The 24,035-nt window shown below is 43.7% G+C and overlaps 3 protein-coding genes across 4 annotated transcripts in view; 2 read left to right on the plus strand and 1 right to left on the minus strand.

The window, feature by feature from the left end:
- Positions 1-86: 86 nt before the first annotated feature.
- Positions 87-2,411, minus strand: LRRC10 (leucine rich repeat containing 10). The gene has a single exon (XM_081927561.1). The coding sequence runs from the start codon at positions 2,315-2,317 to the stop codon at positions 1,487-1,489; it is 831 nt and encodes a 276-aa protein (XP_081783687.1). The 5' UTR covers positions 2,318-2,411; the 3' UTR covers positions 87-1,486.
- Positions 2,412-6,619: 4,208 nt separating this feature from the next.
- LOC309379172 (cathepsin E-B-like) lies at positions 6,620-18,081 on the plus strand. Of its 2 annotated transcripts, XM_081928096.1 has the most exons (8): positions 6,620-6,640; positions 9,837-9,954; positions 11,420-11,538; positions 12,046-12,245; positions 14,459-14,581; positions 15,472-15,616; positions 16,322-16,420; positions 17,062-18,081. In XM_081928096.1, exons 1-8 carry the CDS (start codon positions 6,635-6,637, stop codon positions 17,224-17,226), a joined length of 975 nt encoding a protein of 324 aa, XP_081784222.1. In that variant the 5' UTR covers positions 6,620-6,634; the 3' UTR covers positions 17,227-18,081. The 2 variants fall into 2 exon arrangements, with proteins under 2 accessions (XP_081784222.1, XP_081784223.1); XM_081928097.1 differs by lacking the exons at positions 6,620-6,640; positions 9,837-9,954 and adding an exon at positions 10,872-10,920.
- Positions 18,082-20,687: 2,606 nt separating this feature from the next.
- The window catches only part of RAB3IP (RAB3A interacting protein), a 54,128-nt gene continuing 50,780 nt past the window's right edge, over positions 20,688-24,035 (plus strand). The window contains exon 1 of the mRNA XM_081928075.1: positions 20,688-20,786. Within this exon, the coding sequence (XP_081784201.1) occupies positions 20,761-20,786 (26 nt within the window). The 5' untranslated portion in view covers positions 20,688-20,760. The remainder of the gene's footprint in view (positions 20,787-24,035) is intronic.

A 24,035-nucleotide genomic window follows, 5' to 3' on the forward strand; every position in this document is an offset into this window, starting at 1 on the left:
CTGGAGTTTGTGCTTTTTATTGGAAAGACTTTTGAATGCATACGTGTGAAATAGTGAGAGCACAATTCAGATAATATGCAGGTGGCTGATCATGAAAGCAAAGTTTACTGCTAGTATTTAAAAATCCTGTGTGATCCTTTCATTAAACATTTCATGAAGATAATACAGGCCACTAAACCTTAGCTAGTTGTGTGTTTATCACATCTCGGCAAGGAGGAAGTAATCTGAAACCTCACTGTTTTTGCTGGAATTGGAGGTTCAAGTACATAACTTCCCCAAGACAAAAAAAGTTAATTTCTAGTTGGCATGTTAAAAAAAAAATCTGGAAGAAGTAACCGTATTAGCTGGTTGCAGCAAATGATAGAGTTCTGTGGTACTCTAACTATGACCGCATGCCTTGTGGCATGAGCTTTTGTAGGCTGTAGTCTACTTTCAGAGTTCTGAAATAGCTTGGAAAGTTGGAGGAGAAATAGTTCACAATGAAATAATAAAAAGCTTTACTTAGGATTACATCCAACATACTGCATGTCTTTTAATTTAAAAGGTAAAACAACTAACTGCATAGTTCCTCTAACTTGTTAGGCATGTATAATAGGCTAAAGCGGTGGTTCCCAATTGGTGGTCCGTGGTACCATTCATATAGCAAAAAGTACCACAGAGATACCTACATTTTCAAAAGTAGGAGGGTCATTAGCTAGACTTGAAAAATGGGGTCTGCAGTACTTCATTAATTGGATAACACCGAGTTAAATAGTTAAATGGAAACAAACTATTCTAATGGCATATCTATAAATATTGCTTTTCTGTCAGTCATGGCTTCCCCAGAGACTGATGGTGTTGAACACTACGCTAGGGGTCCTATCTCTCTTAATCCTACACGCTACATTTCCCCGAGTAGCGCTCAAGCTGGAATGCAGATAGACTCCATGTAGTCGGATTTGTAACTGGTGAACCCCAACTTAAAAGTTCTCATTTACACACAAAACCAGGATAAATGCAAAGAATTTCCCTGTTTGGCTGTACTAGATACATTTGCAGGATGAAATATCTTCAAATTGCCTTCAAAATACACACAATTTCTTTAATACCACAGAGCTAGTGCTGTAGCATTGGTTTTAATAATACAGAAGGCAAGGCACCTGCATTTTTATCTTTAAATGGATTCCTTTCCCCCTTCTCAAAGATTTGTTTCTAGGTTTTATTCCATCTGAATTCTGTAGAAGAGCTGCAGGTATCAGAAGGGGTACGTTAGCTGGCTGTCACAGTTCAGAGTTTATCTTGCTAATTCTAGATATTTAAATTACTCACCAAGCTGGGCATGCACATAATACTGTAGAAATCAAGTGAAATCGAACACATGCAACTTTACACTGGATTATACAGCCTGTGAAAACACAGTCCAGATACTCTCATCTTTATCTGGTGATGAACACCCTGGCTGAGAAGGCTCCTGCGGCAAACTTACAAGTTCTAGTGGAAATTTTTGTCACTCGGCTAGACTGAGATGGCCTGGAGGGGGGAGAATGGAGTCGATGTCCTCAGATCCTTTGTCCCTATCCATACCAGATCGTTTCCTAGGTTCGGGGCTTTCCTCAGACCACCTCCCAACCCTATGCACCCCCTTGGCTACCTTGGGTGCGTTTCTGCAGGGGTTGTGGTCATAGATCACCAGCTTCAAGCTGCTCAGGTGCACGAGACTGGGGAAGTAAGTGATGATGTTGCGGTCGACGTCGATAATTTCCAGGAATGGCATGTGAAGCAACACGGGGGGGAATTCGGGCAGCAGGTTGCCTGAGAGCCAGATGCTGCGCAGGTCCTTCAGGTACCACAGCTGGGCAGGCAGGGAGTGCAGCGCATTGGAGCCGGCATGCAGCGTCTTGAGTTGCTTCAACTCGCACACCACGTTGGGCAGGTGATACAAACAGTTGGACTCAATCCAGAGTGTCTTCAGGTTCTGCAGCTGGCGCAGCTCCACAGGCAAGTCTCCGAGTCTGTTGTTGCCCAGGTAAAGGATACACAGCTGCTTCAAGGTGCATACCACCGGGGGAAGCGTTTGGAAATTGTTGAAATCCAGTGCCAAGATCTGTAGATTCTGCAGCTGTTCTAGCTCAGAGGGCAGATGATTCAGATTGTTGTCGCTCAGGTACAATTTGACCAGTTCCCTGAAAGAACAAACGTGCAGCGGGAACCTCCTCACCTGCCTGCTGCTCAGATCCAACATTTTATCAATTGGCATCTCTTCAAGGTCTCCCAGGATGTATTTCTGGCAGGCATCTGATGGGAAGAAAGCAATGACTGTTCGGAAAGCGTTGCCCATCCTAACAACTTTGGAAAGTTACATCGGTTCTTCGCTAGTGAATCAGGCTTATGGAGCAGGGAAGCTGCCTGGCTTCTATTTTGTGTGCTGTTCCCTCCTCCTTGCTGTAATATATATGGTCCACATAGCAACAATCATGAATCTCAAGAGCCCTGAAATGTTCCTGATAACTGAATGAGTGTCTGCTGATGAGAAATACAGGCATTGCCTTGGAATAGCTCTCGTGCGCAAAAGCAGCAGAAAACACCGAGGTGAAGTTCTGAGATTGCACAGTGGTTAATCAGACATATTTTCCAAAACAGTCCCAATGTTCCCCTTAGCATGCTCTACTCTAAAGGCTCGGCATTTATATGACATTTTGCTATTTCTGGATGCAGAATGCTTATTTACATTTATTTGTTGTTAAGGGACATATTTAGGACTTACTTAAATATATTAAGGGGTAAAAACTCTGGTTCACAGTTTAACTATTAATCTAGTCTTATCAATGCAGATCACAATGACCTTAGATTGCTGCACCTTGTGACTGTGTTGGCAAGCCAAAGTCTCCTTGCAGTGAGCTAATGAGATCAAGGCAATGAAAAAATAGCCAGAGTCTGGACTTTTGAGGACCTTAATGAGTGATGGGGGGTGAAGACCAGTTAATGTAGGATGCTCTGCCTCTCAGAGGTGAAAGTCTTGAGACAGACAGTAGTTGCACCTTTGTCTGCAAGAGAACAAGAACTGATTCACGTAGCCCTCTGCATGTGATCAGATGTGAGTGTTGACTGAATCCTGATTCAGCTTGGGTTGTGTCCCCAAATGGTCATGCAGTGACTCCATCCACTGGTGCCCATTGGGACTGCTGGAGTGCAAGGCAGGGAGGCCAACAGGAAGTGGAGCCACAGCCAATGACAAACAGAGCCAACTAAATTCGTTTGGGCCCCATTCTTGTCCCTGCTGAGTTTTACAATGGGAACAGAGAAACTGGGGAGGAGGAGGGAAGTGATAGGCAAGGCTACCCCTTGGGCTATAGTTGTAAGCAAGCAGCTGGCCAAGTTTAGGTTTGGTGGGACAGTGAGCCATTTTACCTAAGGGACGAGCCTGTATAGTCTCCGTTACTCACTGGGCTTGCCCTGAAGTCTTTGCAAAGCTGCTTGTGTTAGATGTGCAAGCTGAAGGCCAGAGCCATTGAGCAACAGTTTTTGACACAAGGATTACTCAACTCCATGTTATATATGTCAGGAGTAGGGAAGCTTTTTCAGAGGGCCACATTCCTCTCCAGGCAGCCTTCTGGGGGCCACATGCCAATGATGGGGAGAACCAGAGGTAAGGAAGAGGCATTGTCAGAGTTCAAGGCCGCACTTGAGCTCCAGGAGGGTGCAAAAAAGGGCTAGTGAGAGGCATGGCCTGGGGAGAGGCCATGTGGCTGAGGAGGAAGAGGTGCAAACTGGAGACAGCTAATCTGGAGGGGTGAATGTTGCCCCCAGGATTGAGATTCCCCATCTCCGATACATTTTGTAGGAATAACTTGAACTGATGGATTGGATTGCAGACAGACTGTACCTTTGAAGCACCTTCTCTCTCTCCATGAATTTTGGACCATGTCATTTATGAGGTGCTGGGAATTATAGCTCCCCAAGGGGTAAACTACAGCAACCAGAATCCTTCGAGGGAAAGAATGTGCTTCAAGTGGGGTTTAAAGGTATATAGTGCCGACACAGCCTTAGAGTGCAAGCTTTGCACCTGCCTCCTTGGGGAGAGGTTAAATGAAAGTAATTCAGTAATAGCTAATGAGAAAAGGTGACATAAGGAAAGGTCAAATTGCTTGTTATGGTGCTGAATCTTTCAGATGAGGCCATTTACCCTTCATCTTTCTATAGGGCTTTGAATTGCATAGGTTCACCTATGAAAACCTGGGGACATGGTAAGACCTGGTTTATAACTACAGTGGTACCTCTGATTACATACTTAATTCATTCCGGAGGTCCGTTCTTAACCTGAAACACTTCTTAACCTGAAGCACCGCTTTAGCTAATGGGGCCTCCTGCTGCTGCGCTGCCGCACGCTTTCTGTTCTCATCCTTAAGCAAAGTTCTTAACCTGAGGTACTATTTATGGGTTTGCGGAGTCTGTAACCTGAAGCGTATGTAACCTGAGGCACCACTGTACTTAGTCCACACTGAAAAAGACTCATTATTCTTAAGAGGTAGTGGCATGTGTAGTGAGACACAGCCAAACTCCTTACAATGGAGTCTACTAGACGCAGACTTTCAAATTTCAACGGCGCCCTGCGCAACACAACAAAATTTGACACCCCCATCCACATCTCTCGACTTTCATTATAAGTTATTGTTTCAGCCCCCCTGCAGCGCCCTTTCACCAGTGCGGGTGAACCAGTCACGCTTCCCTAAATCCACCTCTGTCACTGCTCCTTATTTGGGCAGTGTTGGGGCAGGGCAATAGTGGCGAGGTTGGGGTGGGGTGGTTGAACCAGTGGGAGCATCCCTGCCGGTCCAGCACTCCTGTCAGTGCAACTGCACAGTCTCGCCCTTATTGGCACTTCAGCCCCATTCAGGTAAGCAACTACACCAGCGTCAAGCCCTACCACATGCACTGCTACTACCTGCCTCCATCACTCCCTTGTTGGAGTGTTCCAATGCAGAGGTGGGGAACGTGTGGTCCCCTAGATGTCGCTGAACTGCAACTCCCAGCATCCCTGGCTATTGGCGATGCTGGCTGGGGTTGATGGGAGTTGGAGTCCAACAACAACCTGAGGGCCACCGGTTCCCCATCCATGTTGTAACAGATTGCAGTATTTACACAAATTGGCGGGTCCTTGTCCAGCACATTACAAATGTCCTGCCAAGCAACTGACCTGCAGTCGTTGACTGACCCCGCAAACAGCTGGTTGTGATCCAGCAAAGTATATAAAAGAGATAGAGAGAAGAAAAGCCAGCTTTATTTCCACTTCCAGCTGAAACCATGAGGGTTCTCTTAGCAGCTCTGGTTTATATTCCGTGCCTCACAGCTGTAGTAAGGTAAGGAAGTATTTCATATATTTTCAGTGTGTTCTTAGCAGTGGGCCCATGTTTCTGTAAAAAGGAGTCTTGTTAATTATTTTAGAAGCTTTTTTTCTATATATAAAAAGAAACTTTTGGTGTTGGCATGCTATAGAAAGGCATTTGCTACAAGATGGTACTAGACTCAAACCCTGGGCAAAATTCATGGAAACATTTCCCCTGCAACAAGTCCCAATGATTGGAAGGCATAATACCACAATTTATGTTAATTTCAGTTCTTGGGAAGATGCTTTATACTAATTCAGGCTATTTATCTAGTCCAGTACTACACAGACTAGCAGTGGCTCATGTACCTCAAATAGGAATGGGGGAGAAACTTGATTCCATTGGCACTTAAAAGTGAGCTAACCAACTTTGTGTTTTCTGAAACAAGATGTGAACAGAAGAACAGCTATCCTTCAATATTCTCAGCCAGCTTTTTCAGTGCAGTTCTCCAGTCAAGTAATGTATGTAAAAGTGCCTATAGAATGGTAAAGTGTGCACATATTAATGAAAATAACATATAAATATGTGCATATAAAAATTTACACAGGAGAGATTTTCGCTAAAATGTTGGCAAATTTTCATGAGGATTTTTTTTTTAATCGCAAACTGATGCAGAAATGTGGAATTTAAGATTAGAAAACTGAGAGAAACCCAAAATGGACATGTTTGCCCATTCCAGGCCTCAACATCTACCATGTAGTTTTATAACACTCTAAGGGCTGGATTCAACTCAACTGGTACACTAGCAGAAGCCAGTGCAAGGACTTGCGATAGCTCAGAAGAGCTTTCCCTCCTCTTCTCCCACTGCACGTCCTCAATTCATTTCAGAGGGTCGGGGAAACCCCAGAACAACACATGTGGGGCGGAGAAGGACAGTTGTTTCATCTGGCGGGCAGAAATGCTTGAAGAATTATCTTATTAGCTCTATGTTGATTTCTATCCTAAGCTAGGCAAAATTAACATGGTACATACCAGGGGGAAAATATTGATCAAACCACCCTAGAAAAAACATACTAGTCCTAGTCCTAATTTCTGCTTTTCTGGGGTTTTATTGTCCATTGTGTGCCACACCAAACATGCATTCATGTCATCCGCCCAGGATCCCTCTAACGCGATTTGAATCTATCAGAGGAAAACTCCGTAAAAGAGGAGAGCTGCATAAGCTTCTTGAAGACCGCCAACCTGACATTTTTGTTCAGAGGTACCCGCACTGTCTCCCTTCAGATATTAATTTGTCACAGGGACTTGCAACAGAAAGGCTCTATGATTACATGAATGTGAGTATGTCACTGCATAATAATGGGATGAAAAGCTCATAGGACAGATGTTGCTCATTGATTGATTGATTTGAAGACTAATAACCTGCTCTTTCATGAAATAACAAGGCTCCTTCATAAAATAACAAGGCAGATTGCAACATATAACATAGTCTATAAATGTCTATAAAAGAAGTAACTAAAAAAATGTCAGCAAACATCCATTGCTCAAAGTATATGTCCATCTGTCTCTTAGTAAAATTGCTGTACTTGGAACCTATTAAGCCAATATTTATAGAGCTGTTAGTAGCCCAGACCATACCAGAAACATTATTGTTGTATTGTAAAGTAAACCTAAAATAGATTACAAATTTAAACCACCTGTTCACTCCCAGGACAATTAGGAATTAAAGCACATGCCTCAAATAAGCGACAATTGACTTTTTTATGTTTTCTTAAAATATAATAGAGGCTCCATATGTAAATTTCTAATTCTAGGAAACATTTATTCCTCATAAACTGCAAAGAGAAGGAAGGTTGGTTTTATCATTTAACGTACCATTGGCAATGTGGTGCCATCCAGATGTTGCTAGACTACTACTTCCATCATCCCTGACTGTTGACCACACTGCCTGGGACTGGTGGGAGCTGTATTCCTCCAAAATCGGGGGGGGGGGGGACCATGTTGTTCTTGTTTTAATTCTGATCCTGTTTACTTGAGGAGGTGGCTGGACTTAGAGCAGGTCCTTCAAAAGGGTCTGTGCAAGAAAATGAGGAGAAAGGGATTGTGAGGTAAATCCACTTGATGAGAGCTGTGGTAAAAGCAACTCTTTCCTCAAACTGCTGTAGAAAAGGAACACGACGAGATGGAAAACAGTTTCCTTGTGAGGCCACAAACGTTTTCATTTTGTTTTAACTATGCTTTGAGGTATCTGTCAACAAAGGCGCTGCCTTGAGCCAAAGATTGGGGGGCCAGCAGTGCCGCGATGCGGTCCATGTGTGACATGCCAGTGATTTTGCAACACGCGTTGTGTCATGTGTTGTGTGTGCATCGTCGGGAGGAGGCCTTGCCCAACACCACAGCTGCTCCTCTCTCACACTCAGGAGGAGGCTGCCTTTGATGCTGTGCCACACTCGGCTTGGCGGTTTGGCCTCCTCCACCCCCTCAATATTGGGGGCGTTGAGACCTCTGCTAAGAAATATTGAGGGCGCTGATGACACCTCCACCCCTTAGAGTTGGCACACCTGGCCATGAAGGTCTGTTAAAGCAAAAACAACCAGGAGTCTCGTGGCCCCACTATTATATATACATGCATATGTGTGTGTATGTACAGTGATACCTTGGGTTAAGAACTCAATTTGTTCTGGAGGTCTGTTCTTAACCTGAAACTGTTCTTAACCTGAAGCACCACTTTAGCTAATGGGGCCTCCCACTGCCGCCACACCGCTGCTGCACAATTTCTGTTCCCATCCTGAAGGAAAGTTCTTAACCTGAGGTACTTTTTCTGAGTTAGCAGAGTCTGTAACCTGAAGCGTCTGTAACCCAAGGTACCACTGTATATGTATATAATATTGTTAATTGTCAATAGCAATAGAGGGACTTGCTCCCTTGCAGTTGCTGACCCATGTTGCCTCAAATGTGTCAACGAAGGCTGGGGAACCCGTGGCCCTTCAAACATTCCAGAAATAAAAAGGTAAAGGTAAAAGACCCCTGGACGGTTAAGTCCAGTCAAAGGCAACTATGGGGTTGCAGCGCTCATCTCACTTTCAGGCCAAGGGAGCCGGAGTTTGTCCACAGACAGCTTTCTGGGTCATGCAGCCAGCATGACTAAACCTCTTCTGGTGCAATGGAAACCAGAGTGCATGGAAACGTTGTTTACCTTCCTGCCACACCTGTACTTATTTATCTACTTGCACTGGTATGCTTTTGAACTGCTAGGTTGGCAGAAGCTGGGACAGAGCAAAGGGAGCTCATCCTGTTGCAGGGATTCGAACCGCCGACCTTCTGATTGGCAAGTCCAAGAGGTTCAGTGGTTTAGACCACAGCACCACCTGCTCCAGACATTCCTGGACTATACCTTCCGTCATCCCTGCCATTGGCTGTGCTGGCTGGGGCTGATGGAAATTGGAACCCAACCATGTCTAGGTCGTCACAGGTTCCCCAGCCCTGCTGTAAACAAGGCTCTTGGTTTGCTCAGGAAGGAGTGAAATTGCTCCAGGAACAGCACCATGGTAGCTTCTCCTATTTCGTTCTTTAAAACAAATATGCAAAATATGCATTTCCAATTAAAGCAATGAAAATATAAATTAACAGTTAAAGCCTGTTCTGGGAATACAAGATCACTTCACCTTCTGCAGCAGATGCCAGGAATGGGTTGTTGTTTTTTTTAATACTAAAAATAGAACGTGAGACACAGCTGTGCTGCTCGCTAGGGGATGATATGGAAGTGGAAGACTGATAAGCTTGTGGAGTTCATTGGTGGGCTGATCCTGTCTTGGCATCCAGGATTCTTTGCCTGGTTTCTAAATTCACTTGGATATTTAAGAAAGCAAAGCTTAATCAGGCTTGTTAAGAATTTCTGAATAAAACATTCCCTCCCCCAATTTGAACAACATCCCATGCAAGGTATGGCTCAGAGTTCTGTGCAGTAAGTCATATAGAAACATAGCTGCGCCTTTAAGTGCAGGGTTTTGTTTTTAAAAGCAAAATTGGCATGGTGGGCTCCCTAATACAAATGGGAATCCTAGTATTTCTCCAGTTTGTATAGAGAGAAAAAAGCTCCTATTGTTGGTGTGGGGATTGGGACCATGGCAGGAAAACAAGATTAAAGCCCTCTGGCACCACACTAAAATCCCAGTCCAGATTGGGACCCAGTGCTGGCAATTCCTTTAAAAGACAAACACCAAATTGGCAGCTTTGTGACTAACGTAACATGTGTAATCCCTCCCAAAAGAGCTGTGCCTGGCACCTTGATTAGATAGCTTCTGGTGAATGCTGAAGACATACCTCTTTACCTTGGTTTTTTTGGGTGTATACTTTTCAGACCCACCTCTATTTTCAGTGTTTAGGCTTGGAGAGTTGTTACCTCTGCTCCTAAAATGGAACTACATACCCAACGTTGTGTTTACCTGATGGGCACCATCACCTACCTGAAGCTCCCCTAACCTTGTATGTCAGGTGACTGAATACTGGACTGATGGGTTATTTTTCCCCTAGGCCCAGTACTATGGAGAGGTGAGTGTTGGCACTCCACCTCAGCGATTCACCGTGGTGTTTGACACCGGCTCCAGCGATTTTTGGGTCCCATCCGCTCGTTGCTACAGTAAAGCTTGCAGTAAGAAATATTTTGACATTTAACGGGTTTAAAGCAGCAGCAATCTCAAACATATTCAACCTTGTGTACCACAGAATTCTCCAGACCCAAACGAAAATAATTTAAGGTTTGTTTCGGCCCCACACTCCCCAAAAGATGGGCAGGGTACAAATAATAGAGAGAAATAATGGATTGGAGACAGGGAAAGGGAGATTTTAGATGGCTGATTGGGATGGAAGCAGCACAGAATCTTAGTCAGGGAGGGCCATAAAAAGGTATGTAGGGCATTGATGTAATCAATTTCTGTCTTTTCTACCACTCTGTGTGTTCCTGAGCTTTCACCAATTGCCCACTGTTAAGGAAAATTCCGGGTCGAGAGCCTACTCAACAGCCCAGCTCATTGGGGTATAAGTCCCCCGTGGGTCCATGCGGTCAGTAAAAGAAGGGAATTCCAGCCAAGCAATTTGGAGCAAATCAGCAGTCAGTAGACTTAGATCCTTTTTTTGTTGCGCAACAGGTTCAACAGCAGCAAGTGAACCCAGAGCAGGGGGCGACATTGACTTTCCCACCATATCCCAGAATACAGTTCGCACAGCATCATCAATACATCATTGCTACATCACTAACATGTCACAAAAGGGGAGGGTTACCACAAGATCAGCATAGACAGATATATCAGGGCAACACCCAAGCATAAGATTAGCATAGGCAAACATATCTTAGGTACCCACCACCCAAAAGCACGATAGAACTTACTTTGCATGTCTGGAGCCTGAAGCAAGTCTAGTGATGAGATTTGGCTTCCCTTGGAGAACAATGAGCCCAATAATTGTCACCTATGGGAATTTCCCTGGGGTAGGAGGTGTGCAAACATGTCTTCAAGCTTGGGGAGGTGGCAGGGAAAAGAGTCCTTTTTCCATGGGCAAAATGGCGTTGGAATGGAGGAACTTGGCAAAGGGGTTGATTTTATATGATTCACAAAGCTAGGTATCTTCCCTGAGTTGCCAAGTCAAAAGGATACATTCAGGCATCATATTTGTAACATTTAACAACTTCAAATATATGCCCCTCCCCCATAATTTCCGTAACAGCACACAATGCCAGAAGAAGGAACAGCCAAATTCGGTATCTGAGTGATCTCTTGCAGGCCTGGAGGTTCCAATGCATGCAAAGAGCTTCTTCTGTGTTGGCTTCCCCATTTGCTTTAGTCCCAATGGAAAGGATGCCTGCCTGCATCTTCCCCACTTATCTGAGTGAAAGCGAAGCCTCCAGGTGTATTCACCTATTGCAACTCAAAGGACTCCGGCCCAAGGATGCACGTTTCACGTTTCACATTTCCATGACACAGAAGATCCATACAGAAAATGCAGTGCTTTGCTTTTAATTAATGCAATGCTTTGCTTTTATTATTTAATCAAAATTAGGCCTAAACCTGGGGAGAAATAATGTTTATTGCTGAGGTTACTAATGGCCCTTGTTTTTACAGGCATGCATAAGAGATTTGAGTCATTTATGTCATACTCCTATGCGCAAGTAGGGGAGCCATTTTATTTACAATATGGGACTGGGAGTTTGATCGGCGTCACTGCCAAAGACACCGTACAGGTGAGAGAAGCTCTTACTAGGGTTGCCTTCGAGGGTTCTGTATTTCGTTGGGTTCTTGGCGGTACACATGAGGGCATGGATAATTTGGGACATGTTTTTTATAATAATTTAGCTGATGTTCAAAATGCATTGTTAAGGAAATCCAGTCCATGTTTTATGTGTTCCAGTTCACCAAAGTCTCTTTGAAGGTAAGGGAACACAAACCACACAGCTATCTTATAAAGTACCGGTAACTTTAAATGCAGATGATATAGCATTAATACTATCATTCTTTCTCATCTTTGCCAGAACTGGAGAAAGTTACTGGCATATATGGTTCAATATCAGGTTGTGTGATAAGCTTTTTCCATCAGAAGCAAGGAAACTTAGGCCCAAACTATAGAATTTTGTGACATAAACCAAACCTGAAGAGGTTCAAGAAGGAAATTGCTTTGAACTGAATAACCTGAACTTTAATGTGGTTACATGTTTTTCACATTGTTTCTCTTTGGCAAATCAATGAACCAGTTCAGCAACCTTTCCATTGAGGCTCAAGATTTTGGAGAGTCCGTCTATGAGCCTGACCTGACCTTTACCTTTGCACACTTCGATGGGGTGCTAGGCTTGGGATATCCATCGTTGTCAGTGCTACATGGACTTCCAGTATTCGACAATATGCTGAGGCAACAATTGATAGAGGAACCTGTATTTTCCTTCATCTTGAACAGGTCAGTGTTTGAGAGTGAAAAGGTAGGATGGCGCAAACCAGCCTTTCCACAGAATGGTTTCTGGTGAAATATTCATGTTGTTGTTGTTGTTGTTGTTGGCAGCATCCATCTGTCTCAAGAGACAATAGAGTGTGCCATCTGGGGTAAATCAAACCACTGTGATAGCAACACCAAAGTAACTTCCCTGGGACATAAGCCTGGGCTTTGTGTATGAGAGTCCTTGGCTGCCTAGACAAGACCACCATCCCTCTGGCCTCGCTGAAGTGGTCCAAAGGAAAACAGAGCAACACTCTTGGCACCAGCTTGGCTGCAGGAGTTGCCAGAAAGAGGAGCGCAAGGTGCCATCCAATCATCTTAGGGACTTCACTCCAGATTTGTGGAGGGTTCATTTACTCAGTGCTTTTTTTCTAAAAGGAATGTTTAGAGGTACTCTCATTTTGACTCAAGAAAATCACCATTTTATAGTTCAAATAAATAAATACAGTAAATGGACAAAAGTACAAAGATTCACAAAATGTTTAGGGGTATGAGTACCCTTGCATACCCCCAGAAAAAAAAGCACTGAGTATATATATTTATTTTTGCAGTTATTGTGAGATTTCTGGTACAGTGGTACCTTGGGTTAAAAACTTAATTTGTTCTGGAGGTCCGTTCTTAACCTGAAACTGTTCTTAACCCGAGGTACTATTTCTGGCCTCCCGCTGCTGCCACGCAATTTCTGTTCTCATCCTGAGGTAAAGTTCTTAACCCGATGTACTATTTCTGGGTGAGCGGAGTCTGTAACCTGAAGCGTCGGTAACCTGAAGTGTCTGTAACCTGAGGTACCACTGTACTACATGTTTTCCACATAATTCATCAGGAGTGGAATCTGGTTCACAAATTTTATCTACTTGCTGCATGATTTCAGTGAGCTCAGAAAGGCAGGGACAGCCACAAGTTTTAGGGGGCCCTCAGACAAGATGCCAATTATCCAGTAAGGAGGCCTACTTATATTATAATCATAATCATCAAAATTGTGAACGTTAATTTATTAATCACCATCTACACCGTCTCAAGTAAATGGAAATAAAAAACTCCCCAAAACAGTTAAAAACACAAAGAACAGCTGATACATTTAAAACAAAACAGAAACAATACAAAATAGACACTCGTGACAAAGGTCTATTTATCCAGCTGGGAAAGCCTGTTGGAACAAAAATGTCTCCAGTTGTTTCTAGAAAGTGCAGATAGTGGGCACTTATCATATCTCAGCAGGAATGCTATTCTGCAGAACCAGGGAAATCACACTGAAATTCCTGCTGCGAGTTGCTGCAGAGCTGGCTTCTGAGATCTTTGGAACTTGTGTGAGAAACTTTCCTGCAGACTACAGAAATCTTCTGGATATGTAATGGATAAGGCTATCCCTCAAGTAACCTGGTTCTGTATATGTTAGTACCGAAACCTTGAACCTGGCCTGGTAGCAGATTTCTGTTTCATCTTTTTGTTAGAAAATGAACATATTCATATGTGAGCTTTTAAAGGACTCCAATCAGGGCTGTAATTTCTAATCAACTTCTATTATTATTTATTATTATTATTATTTAATCAATTTATACACTGCCCTATACCCAGAGGTCTCAGGGCAGTTCACAAACAAAACCACAACATATAAAATCAAACCAAACACAACCCCCCCCAAAAAAACCCCAACAAGCCACATTCTAAAAGGGTGTTGGATGTCAATAAGATCAACCAAAGCCAACCTTTAAAGAAGAAATTATGATATATGAGGCTGCTTGTTGTTTCTGTTGATGTCATTTAACTCCATTTGAGTTGCGATTCAGATTTGGACTTGATGGTTCTGAAGTATTAAATACTGTTTTTGTATTCTGGCTTTTCTCTTGTCATGGTTTGACTATGACTGCACACATACCATACATTTAAACCATGGCTTTCCCCAGAGAATCATGGGAACGACAGGTTACCCCTCACAGAGCTACAATTTTCACCACCCTTATCAAACTCCTGTTCCCAGGCTTATTTGAGGAAAGTCATGTGCTTTAAATATGCTTTGAATGTATGGTATGTTAGCAGCCTAGGACACCTGCAGCTTCCAAGACAAACAGAAATATCTGAGAAGGCTGAACTGGTGTACACCCTCATTCAACTTCATGTCAAACCACAACTGTGTTTATGCTTGCCTATCCAATAATAGTTTTTCTTTTTTCTTTTAGAGAAGGCAACACTGAGAATGGGGGTGAGTTGATATTCGGAGGCATTGACCATTCTCTCTACAAAGGGTCCATTCACTGGGTTCCAGTCACCGAGCAAAAGTATTGGAAAATTCATATGGACAAGTAAGTTTGAAAAATAAATGAATCAGAAACCTTTGGACTGGGAATGTAGAAAGGAAAGCATCTCTGGATCAAATAACACAAAAGAGCGAGGTACGGGGGGAGGGATTGTTGTATTTGGACCAAAGCCCTTGTAGAATGTGATTTATGGAGCAAAAAATGTGCAGACTCCATTCTAAGCAATTGCTTTGGGAGAAAAGCGCTTGCTCTCACCTTTCAGTGTTTTTAACCAATGAGCCAACTCACAGCTTTGATTGTTGGGTACTATAGAGAAATAGTAGAATCATGCATATCCTAGAGAGGACCCTTAAAACGAACCAGGAAGTTCTTTCTCCAGACAATGGCTGGAGGCAATTCAGCAGGTTAAGCCTTGGCTATTATGGAAATACAATTATGGCGGAAAGTTCACCTGAGGATATTATGCCTGTCGGGCAAACTTAATACTTGTGTATGGTTCCTGATTAATTTTGTGAGGGTTTCCTCCACCCCCTTGCAAAACAGTCTGAATACAAATGTATTTTACAGCTAATTTTATGCAAATATTGTGCCAGTCTTTGCAGGGTGTGGGGATGACCCAACCCACATGCCATGTACCAGGCCCAGAAAATCTCTTTGGAGCTCCCGGGTGATGGTATTTGGAGCCCAGCAAAATCTAGATGCCACAGTTCCCCCAGCACTGTTTTAAGATATTCAAAATTAGAACTAGTTGAATAATATGGAGGCAAATTTTAATATCTTTCAGAAGATAATTTTGCTGAATTGATTTTAAAAGGTTATGTTTTAACTGATTGCTGACCTTTGCTTGCTTTCCTCATCTCTATGGCCCCACATGCTTGCAACCTGATTCAATCAAGAGTATTCGTGTTTGTTCTTTTCTCCTCCCCAAAATACAGCGTGAAAATCCAGGGACAGATAACGGCATGCAGAGAGGGCTGTGCAGCCATTGTAGACTCGGGTACTTCTCTCATTACTGGCCCACCCTCACAAATAATACGGCTGCAACAAAAAATCGGAGCCCACCCAGCACCGCATGGCGAGGTAAACAGAATGTTTGGGGCAGCAGAACCCCAAAGAAAATCCAGAGCTGTTGATATGATGGTGGTCCAGGACATATTGTTTTGAGTTGTGGGGAAAAAAGAATCAAAGGTCAAAATAAGGGGGAAGTTTTGGGCAAGGCTAGAAATATACCGTATTTTTTGCTCTATAAGACTCACTTTTTCCCTCCTAAAAAGTAAGGGGAAATGTGTGTGGATCTTATGGAGTGAATGCAGGCTGCGCAGCTATCCCAGAAGCCAGAACAGCAAGAGGGATTGCTGCTTTCACTGCGCAGCAAACCCTCTTGCTGTTCTGGCTTCTGAGATTCAAAATATTTTTTTTCTTGTTTTCCTCCTCCAAAAACTAGGTGCATCTTGTGCTCTGGTGCATCTTATGGAGCAAAAAATATGGTACTTCACTGAAATTTGAGAGAAATAGGAAGTTACGTTGGTCTACTCTCATGTTATGGGCAAAAGCAACAAAGATTCTGGTGGTTCCTTGTCATTCACACCATACATTTCAAGCAGTCTTCTACCACTTTAAGAGTTGTGGCTTCCCCCAAAGAATTCTGAGAACTGTAGTTTGTCAAAGGTCTCCTAGCTGCCAGCTCTTCCCACCAACATACCAACACCAATAGGTCACTTTCGCTGTTTCTGTGAATGATAATAAGAACCCCAGTTCAAGTGGAGGAATTCATTTCTGTTACAGTTTATTGTAGACTGCAGAAGACTCTCCAGCCTGCCTCCGATAACCTTTACCATTGGGCAGAGAGAATACACAATAACTTCAAAGCAGTATATAATCAAGGTATGTATCTGAATTCTCACGGTTGCTGTCTTTTGATACAAGAGCTGTGTGGAGTGTTTGTGGGCTAAGTGTTGATATGGAATGTGGGTTTCTAGCTGATGGGCGTAAAGAGTCTCTCAAGAGCCTCCCTAGCAGCTGGCATTCAGAGGAGCACTTAACAGTGGGTGCCCACTGCCTTCTCGCCACTTCCCCCTGTACAAACATCCCTGTACCCTTTGGCCAAAGGGTGTGGAAAATTGTCAGAGGGAGGGCATGTGTTTTGAAGAGGCCAAAAGGCTCATGAAACGAAAGCATGTTGGTTTTGGTTCAATCCAGGGATGGCATGGCTCATTTCATCACTTAAGGTGAAATGGGAAATACCAGCTTTACCCTGCTAATGCTCCCACTGCCACATGTCGTGCTGTATCTGCAGCTGGTGGAGAAGTGGCGCCCCCACCAGCATTGATTTTGGGCAAGATTGCACTGATTTGGGGTGACATCTCACCCCAAATCACGTGAGATCTTGTGCTCTCTGCGTGGGTGGCTTCTGCCGCCCAAGGCAGCAGCCTCACCCTGCCTAATAGCTCTGGTTCAAACAGCTCTGGTTCAAACGCTAGTGGAAAAGCATCACCCAAACAGAAGTGTTTGTTTTTCTGTGACAGCAAACCAGTGGAGGAGAAGCTTTTTGCCTCAGTGGCTTTCAGGCTCTGGATCTCGGCCCCCGCAACAAACCGATGTGGATTCTGGGAGACGTATTTATGTCAGCTTTCTATTGCGTCTTTGATCGCGGGAATAACAGAGTTGGATTTGCACACAAAGCAAAATAGCACGAGTAATGGGAAATGCTTTGACAGCGGTTTGCATCCCGCCAGTAAACCTGCCCTAGGTGCAAAGAGTCCAACTGATTCGGACAACGAGGGGCGGGGGGAAGAGGCAGTGTTAAAGGAGACTTGAAAATTCTTTGATCAACTTGGAAGTGAATCAGTGTTTTTTTTCTCTATGTGGGAATAGGAAAGCAGTCGTAGGTTGCAACCCTGTAGCCACTTACAGTGGTACCTTGGTTCTCGAACGGCTTGGTTGTTAAACAAATCAGCTCCCGAACGCTGAAAACCCAGAAGTAAGTGTTCCAGTTTTTGAATGTTTTTCAGAAGCTGAATGTTTGACACGGCTTCTGCTTGAGTGCAGGAAGCTCCTGCAGCCAATTGGAAGCCGCACCCTGGTTTTCGAACTGTTTCAGGAGTTGAGTGGACTTCTGGAACAGATTAAGTTTTAGAACCAAGGTACCACTGTACTTGCGAATAAACCCCATTAAACTTGGGGCTAAAAATGCATGGAATTGTATTTTAAATCTCTGGACTAGAATTTTTCTCAAGGAGCTGAAGGCGAAGCAGGAGGTGAAGCTGTCTCAGGGATGGTGGCCCTCCCAGAGCAGCCCCACTTTTCAAAGAATGGTATGTGCATCATTGTTCTCACCTACCGTGCTCTTCCAATGGCACATTTCTTAGTGGAGGGAATAGGATACCAGACGAATACAAAAGGGAAGAACCCAAATTATTCACTGCAAACTGGATTTCCCCTTCTTCTGAGCAGTAGTTATGGAAAGAGGAGTCTTGGCTTCTCAGAGTTTGTGTTGCGTTATAGGTAGGCAGTGATAATAATAAAAAATTCCTTTGACTGTGCAATCCTATGCATGGTTTACTCAGAAGTAAGGATGGAAGGATCTGTCCTTTTCAGTTCTCCCAGTTTCTTAGTTTTCCAACCTTAAATTAAGTTCTTCCCATTTCTGCAGCAATTTGTGAATCTTTTCTAAAAAATCCTCATGAAAATTCATCCGCATTTTTAGTGCAGGTTTCTCCAAATAAACATATTTTTGTATGTTCTAACTAATGTACACATTTTTGCAAGCATTTCCCCTAAATATAGGTGTTTTCATATGTTATTTTCACTATTGTACCCACACTTTTCCATAACACGTTCATTATTATGTAAACATTATTTGGTTGGAGAACTGTACCACAAAGTTTGGCCGAGTCTGAATTTTGTAGGATATCTGTGTTTTGGTTCTCGTATTGCTTTGGCAAGTGCAAATTTAATAGAAAAGTCTTTAAATGTGTACTGAATCAAAGTTCTCCTCCTACCCAGAAGTCAACAAATTCCAGTGGGGCTTATTGCCATGTAAGTGTGCATGGTCCAATGAATGGGATTTACAGGTTAAACTTTTGCAGAGCTGCGCTGTAAGTCTGGAATTTGTCACTTGCACAGTGGAAAGGGGAGAACTCCAGGGAATTTGGTTTTTAAATCTCAACTACAGATGCTGAAATCGCTTAAAGCAATTTAAACTTTACTTCTGACAACTGTTACAGATAGTCGTCAACAGGCTCATCACAGCTATCTGCCAATCACCCATTCCTACCACCCTTCTGAGTAATACCCCTCCCCACCTTCTCACTATATAGAAGGGTCTGGTAACTTCTGTTTCAGTGTATCTGAAGAAGTGTGCATGCACACGAAAGCTCATACCAAGAACTAACTTAGTTGGTCTTTAAGGTGCTACTGGAAGGAATTTTTTTTTGTTTTGACTTCTGGCAACTGTGTCAACATGTCACATTTTAGATCCTGCTTTGGCCATCTCTCCTACACAAATATATTTTACAAAGGCTGAATACTAATCAAATGATGTTTAAACAGATACTTTAAAAGGCTGCATTTTTCACTAATGCCCACAGGGCTAGATTTGTTAAATCTGGTTTTAGAATCAGATGTATGGATGAATTAAAGTTGATCAAGAAAATGCCCTTTGGGGTTGTCCTGTTTTCACTTTATTTGACCATTTTGTTTTCATTTGCAAATGACTTCACTCTGTTTGTGTCCTCCTGCGGATTTATGCTGTGGGAAAAGGGAATGGAGGACATTAACTCTGTCATACAAAGAAATGTCTCTATTGTTGTGAGGCATAAAAGGGGGGAAATCCAAATGTAATGGTGTGGAAATCTCCAAAGTGTTTGCTGCCGACTTTGATTTACACCTCTTCCTTTCATTGCATTCTCCTAATTTGATTGGAGATATTTGGTGGAGACAAACAGCATATTTAAATCTGAATGAATCCTGTTATTATAAACAGGACAGTTCTTACTTCAGCCAGAAGGATAAACACCCTAAATGTAGCTTCACAGATCCTGTGAGAACTCCTCTTTTAGTTGATATTCCCGTGTGCAGATTCAAACATCATTGTTTCTTCTGCCCCACTACCTTCACATGCCGTTTGCATTCAGATACAGATGCAAGTGGTGCTGTGGTCTAAACCACTGAGCCTCTTGGGGTTGCTGATCGTAAGGTCGGTGGTTTGAATCCCCGTGACAGGGTGAGCTTCTGTTGCTCTGCCCAGCTCCTGCCAACCTAGCAGTTCGAAAGCACACCAGTGGAAGTAGATAAATAGGTACCGCTGCAGCGGGAAGGTAGATGGTGTTTCCGTGCACTTTGGTTTCCATCACGGTGTCCCGTTGCTCCAGAAGTGGTTTAGTCATGCTGGCCACATGACCCGGAAAGCTAACTGTGGACAAACGCTAGCTCCCTCGGCCTGAAAGCGAGATGAGCGGCACAATCCCATAGTCGCTTTTGACTGGACTTAACCATCCAGAAGTCCTTTACCTTTACTTATATTACAGACAGTGGGAGAAGGACAAAGGAGATTTTAATGGCCCAACTCTCTTTGGGACTGTCTCTTCCACCTCTGTGCCTCCCTGCAGCTTTTTCTCCTGTCTCTGACTGCCCAGCCTCTTCCTCTTCCCCCTGCCTCATGGATAGCACAGAACCCCACAAATCACTGGTCCTTTCTCCTGGATCATCTTCCCGCCTCCTTTGCCCGCACTTTGGACTCTCTAACCTGTTCATGACACCAGGCCTTTACCAATGTTTCATTCCTGTCAGTTTGTTAATTTGTACCCTGTTGGTTTATCATCTACATTAGTTATTTTCACTTCAATTTTATTGTTTGTTTATTTTTTTATTAAAAAAACACATTATTTCACCCACTCTTGGCACTCAGCCCCTGGAATAATCACTATAAGGGGATGCAGCCATTGGGCTGGATTCTGCCTTGGGTATCAAAATGTCTTCTCTGGTAGATAAAGGCTGCTGAACCACACCCACCATTGTGAGGTCTTGCTGAGGTCATGATGATGCTTCCACAGCTACTGCCATTGGCTGTGGACTGACTGTGATGTCACAAAAGCAATAATGCTGCTGGGTGGATATAAAGGAGGTCCACCCCCTTCTTCCTACCAGAACGCAGTTGGCAACTGCTGTGACGTTCAACCCTCAGGTGGTCCACATGGCAGACGGAAGGAGGTAATCGCCCAGCCATGGGATGCTGTGGAGCAGCAAGAAGGCAAGTTCATATGCTAAGTGGAATTGAGGCTTGAAGGGACTTGATTTCCATGGTTGGTTATAATAATAATAATAATAATAATAATAATAATAATTCTTATTCCCCAGCCACTCTGGGCGACTTCCAACAAAACTACAGAGGAAAAGAAAGAGGGTGTGGTGGTGGTGGTGGTGGGGAGAAACCTCAGATTTTAAAAAGCTTCCCTGTGTCTCTCAACGGCACCAGCCATATTAAGAGTGTTCAGGCTGTTGTGGGGGAAATTAGACTTCTGCTTCAAACAGTGAGATGGGGGTGTGGTGCATCAAAGGGAGCTGCAAAATGGGGAAGCAGAGAAGGACACCTGGGGGGCATAAGAGGGGAAGGACAATAGTTGTGACACTGTTTGTCAAGCCCTAATTTCTCTGACTGACTGTGTGCCTGAAAAGTTGCTTGATGCACACGCACAGAGATAGAGTGTGGAAGTGGCCACAGCGGCCATATTCACTTCATACATACAGTTCCCTGTCATGAGGGATTTTATCGTTAACCCATTCTGGGAAATGTAGCTATCTGAGGGGAATATGGAGTGTCTCCTAGCAACTCCCAGCTCCCATAACAAACTACAGCTCCCAGAATTCTTTGTGGAAAGCATTTAAAGTGGTATCAGAGGGCTTTAAACATATTATAAAGTGAATGTGGTCTAGAACTGGTGTACATCCTGAGGAAAATGCCACTGCAGCTAGAGCTGGGAAAAAAGAGATAAGGGGAATACTGACTGCTTTGCTATCCACGCGATGTGCGGGGGTTGGGGGGCAAGCTACATCGCAAAGCTTAGGCTTAGATTATGATGGAGCAGCTGCTGTTTCTGCTGTTCTTCACACTGTGGACCACCAGCATGGAGCTCTCAGGCCACTGGTGATCCATGAGCCAGTTTGAGAACCTCTTGATATATGCAACTGTGTTGATAGGCAACTTTCTCTATTTGCTCCAAACTAAGATAATGTAACTCTCATAGTGCTAATCATTAGGACCATTTTTGGCTCCTAAATTTTCTTTTAAAAAAATAATTCTTATTTGATTTTACAAGTATAGAACTATAACAATACAAATTACATATCCATATTTAGAGATATTTCCCAAATCTCTAGACTTCCCCCCTTCCCCTCCATGGGTCCTATTGTCCACCTTCTCAACTGCATATTATTTCATAGTCCACATTTTATATCTCTCCATATCAACCTTAGTATTTGCTACACACAAGTGTTATTAGAATCTGCTAATGTTTTCATCTGCTTATAGTGGTCTCCTAGATCATTTCCCCCCATTCTTTTGGTCTTCTTGGTTCCTGAGCTTTCCAGTCAATTGGCTCCTAAATTTTCTATAATTGTTGAGCTAGCTATTGAAAACCTGAGTACAATTTTACTAACAACAAGAAAGAAAAGTTTTGAAAGGCGTTAGTTATGAAAAGGACAATTCAAGAGAAACAAAGCCATTGTAGTGATATCCCACCTCAAACAAATAACACTCATAATATTTGCACAAGCATATGCTGTTTTTCGAAAATTCCTGCATGTTTTCGAACCGGTTTTCTTTTCCGTTGAAGAAGGCCGCTGAAATAGTTGTGTGGCACTTTCTAATTGAAAACATCACCAGAAATGTCACACTAATTAAGAAGGCCTGATAGAAACTGATGATCCGACGCTGGTGTCAGAACTGTGAGGGGCTTATTTTGCAAAATGCCAAACCTGCCAGAGTGTTAGCGAGCAAAGACAACTCATTTTTACTTGTTCACAGTTTGAAGGGGAAAGGATGGATCTTAAGGCAACAGGGAAAGTAATGGTTGTTTCAAAGCATGCCACATTTTACCTTTTGTGAACAGTGCTGCCTTTGAGTGACTGTAGTGCAATATCCCATCCGCACAATATAGTCAGTGCTGAATAAATAAAGCGGGAACTGTAACAATCTCTGCAACAGAGTGAAGGAGCGTGTCTGGATCCCATGTTACAGTAGCAAGAACAAATTTATTACGGCAGGGGAAACATCACATAGAAAGGGGAGATTATCCTTTTGCATCGCTGCCACAAGCAAATAGAGATCAAGGGAAAGGCTATGCACAGATTCACCAGGCTTCCCCATTGCAGACATTTCTCCAACGTGGCATGGAGGTGGACCTGGCAGTGGTGGTGGGGCAGGGCCAATGGGAAGCACTGCCATGCCCTCTTCATGCAATCTTAACAAGAGCCTGCTAGATCAGGATGATGACTCCTCCGGCCCAGCGTCCTGTTCTACAGTGGCCAAGCAGATACCCCAACGGGAAACCCGCTAGCAGGACCTAAGCACAAGAGCTCCATCTGCTCCTGCAGTTTCCAGCAGCTGCTATTCAGAAGCAATACTGGCTCTTAACTGTGGAAGGGGAGTGAGACCATCTTGGCTAGTAGCTCTATGTGATTAAGCAACAATTAACCACGGAGGATAAGGCTAGTGAGTCAGGTGTGCGTGCAGGAGCCAGGCCCTGTGACCAATAGGACTTTGCAGGACTGGGGCCTTCCTAAGTTTGTTCTGAAGAGGCAAGGCGTGGCCAAGGGATAGAGCTGGGAAGGGATAGAAGGTCAGCATTTCCCTTCAGCTCTTTGCCACAGCAACACACTTCCTGCCTTGCTGCTTTTGGCTTCTTGCTTCCTGATACTTGAACCTCAGCTTCTTGACTCCCTCCTTCTTGATCCTCGGACCTTTGACTTCTTAACTCCTTGCTTCCTGACCCTCAGACCCTTGGCTTCTTGACTCCAGCTCTCTGACCCTCGGACTCTTGGCTGCTGACTCCTGGCTTCTGGACCCCTGTTCCTGCTCCTACCCCACCATCTTGCCCCTGGTCTTGACTTCCCTTGCCGGGACTTTGATCACCTGTGAACCGGACCTTGACATAGTGACTGATGGAAACTTCTATGAGCTTATTTCTTTTCTACCTATTAAGTAGCAAAACAGGCTAGAAATGATACGGAATGAAATGCACCAGTAAAATGTCAACCAGTTGCCAGAATGGACAGGGCTCAGAGGAAGAATCTTCACCCTTCTCCAGTCACAATGTCCTAGTAATGGGCAGAAATATGCCTGCTGAATGTTGCCGCTGCCTTCTTATCTGTGGCTCTTAAAGAAGCTCCAACACCAGTTGAGATACAGGCAGCCCCCTGTTTATGCGAAGGTTATGTTCCAAGGCAACACACACATCGGTGAAATCGTGCATAACTGAAACCCACTGAAAAAAGCCTGCAA

This window comes from Podarcis melisellensis, assembly GCF_964234715.1.
Source record: "Podarcis melisellensis genome assembly, chromosome: 10".
In the NCBI taxonomy this organism is placed as follows: domain Eukaryota; kingdom Metazoa; phylum Chordata; class Lepidosauria; order Squamata; family Lacertidae; genus Podarcis; species Podarcis melisellensis.

What these genes read in the sequence shown, in the direction of transcription:
- LRRC10 (XM_081927561.1), bottom strand. Translation starts at nt 2,317, where the DNA reads ATGGGCAACGCTTTCCGAACAGTCATTGCTTTCTTCCCATCAGATGCC.
- LOC309379172 (XM_081928096.1), top strand. An exon ending in TGGAAAATTCATATGGACAA is followed by an intron (nt 14,582 to 15,471) that starts GTAAGTTTGAAA and finishes CCCAAAATACAG; the next exon opens with CGTGAAAATCCAGGGACAGA. An exon ending in ACCCAGCACCGCATGGCGAG is followed by an intron (nt 15,617 to 16,321) that starts GTAAACAGAATG and finishes TTTCTGTTACAG; the next exon opens with TTTATTGTAGACTGCAGAAG.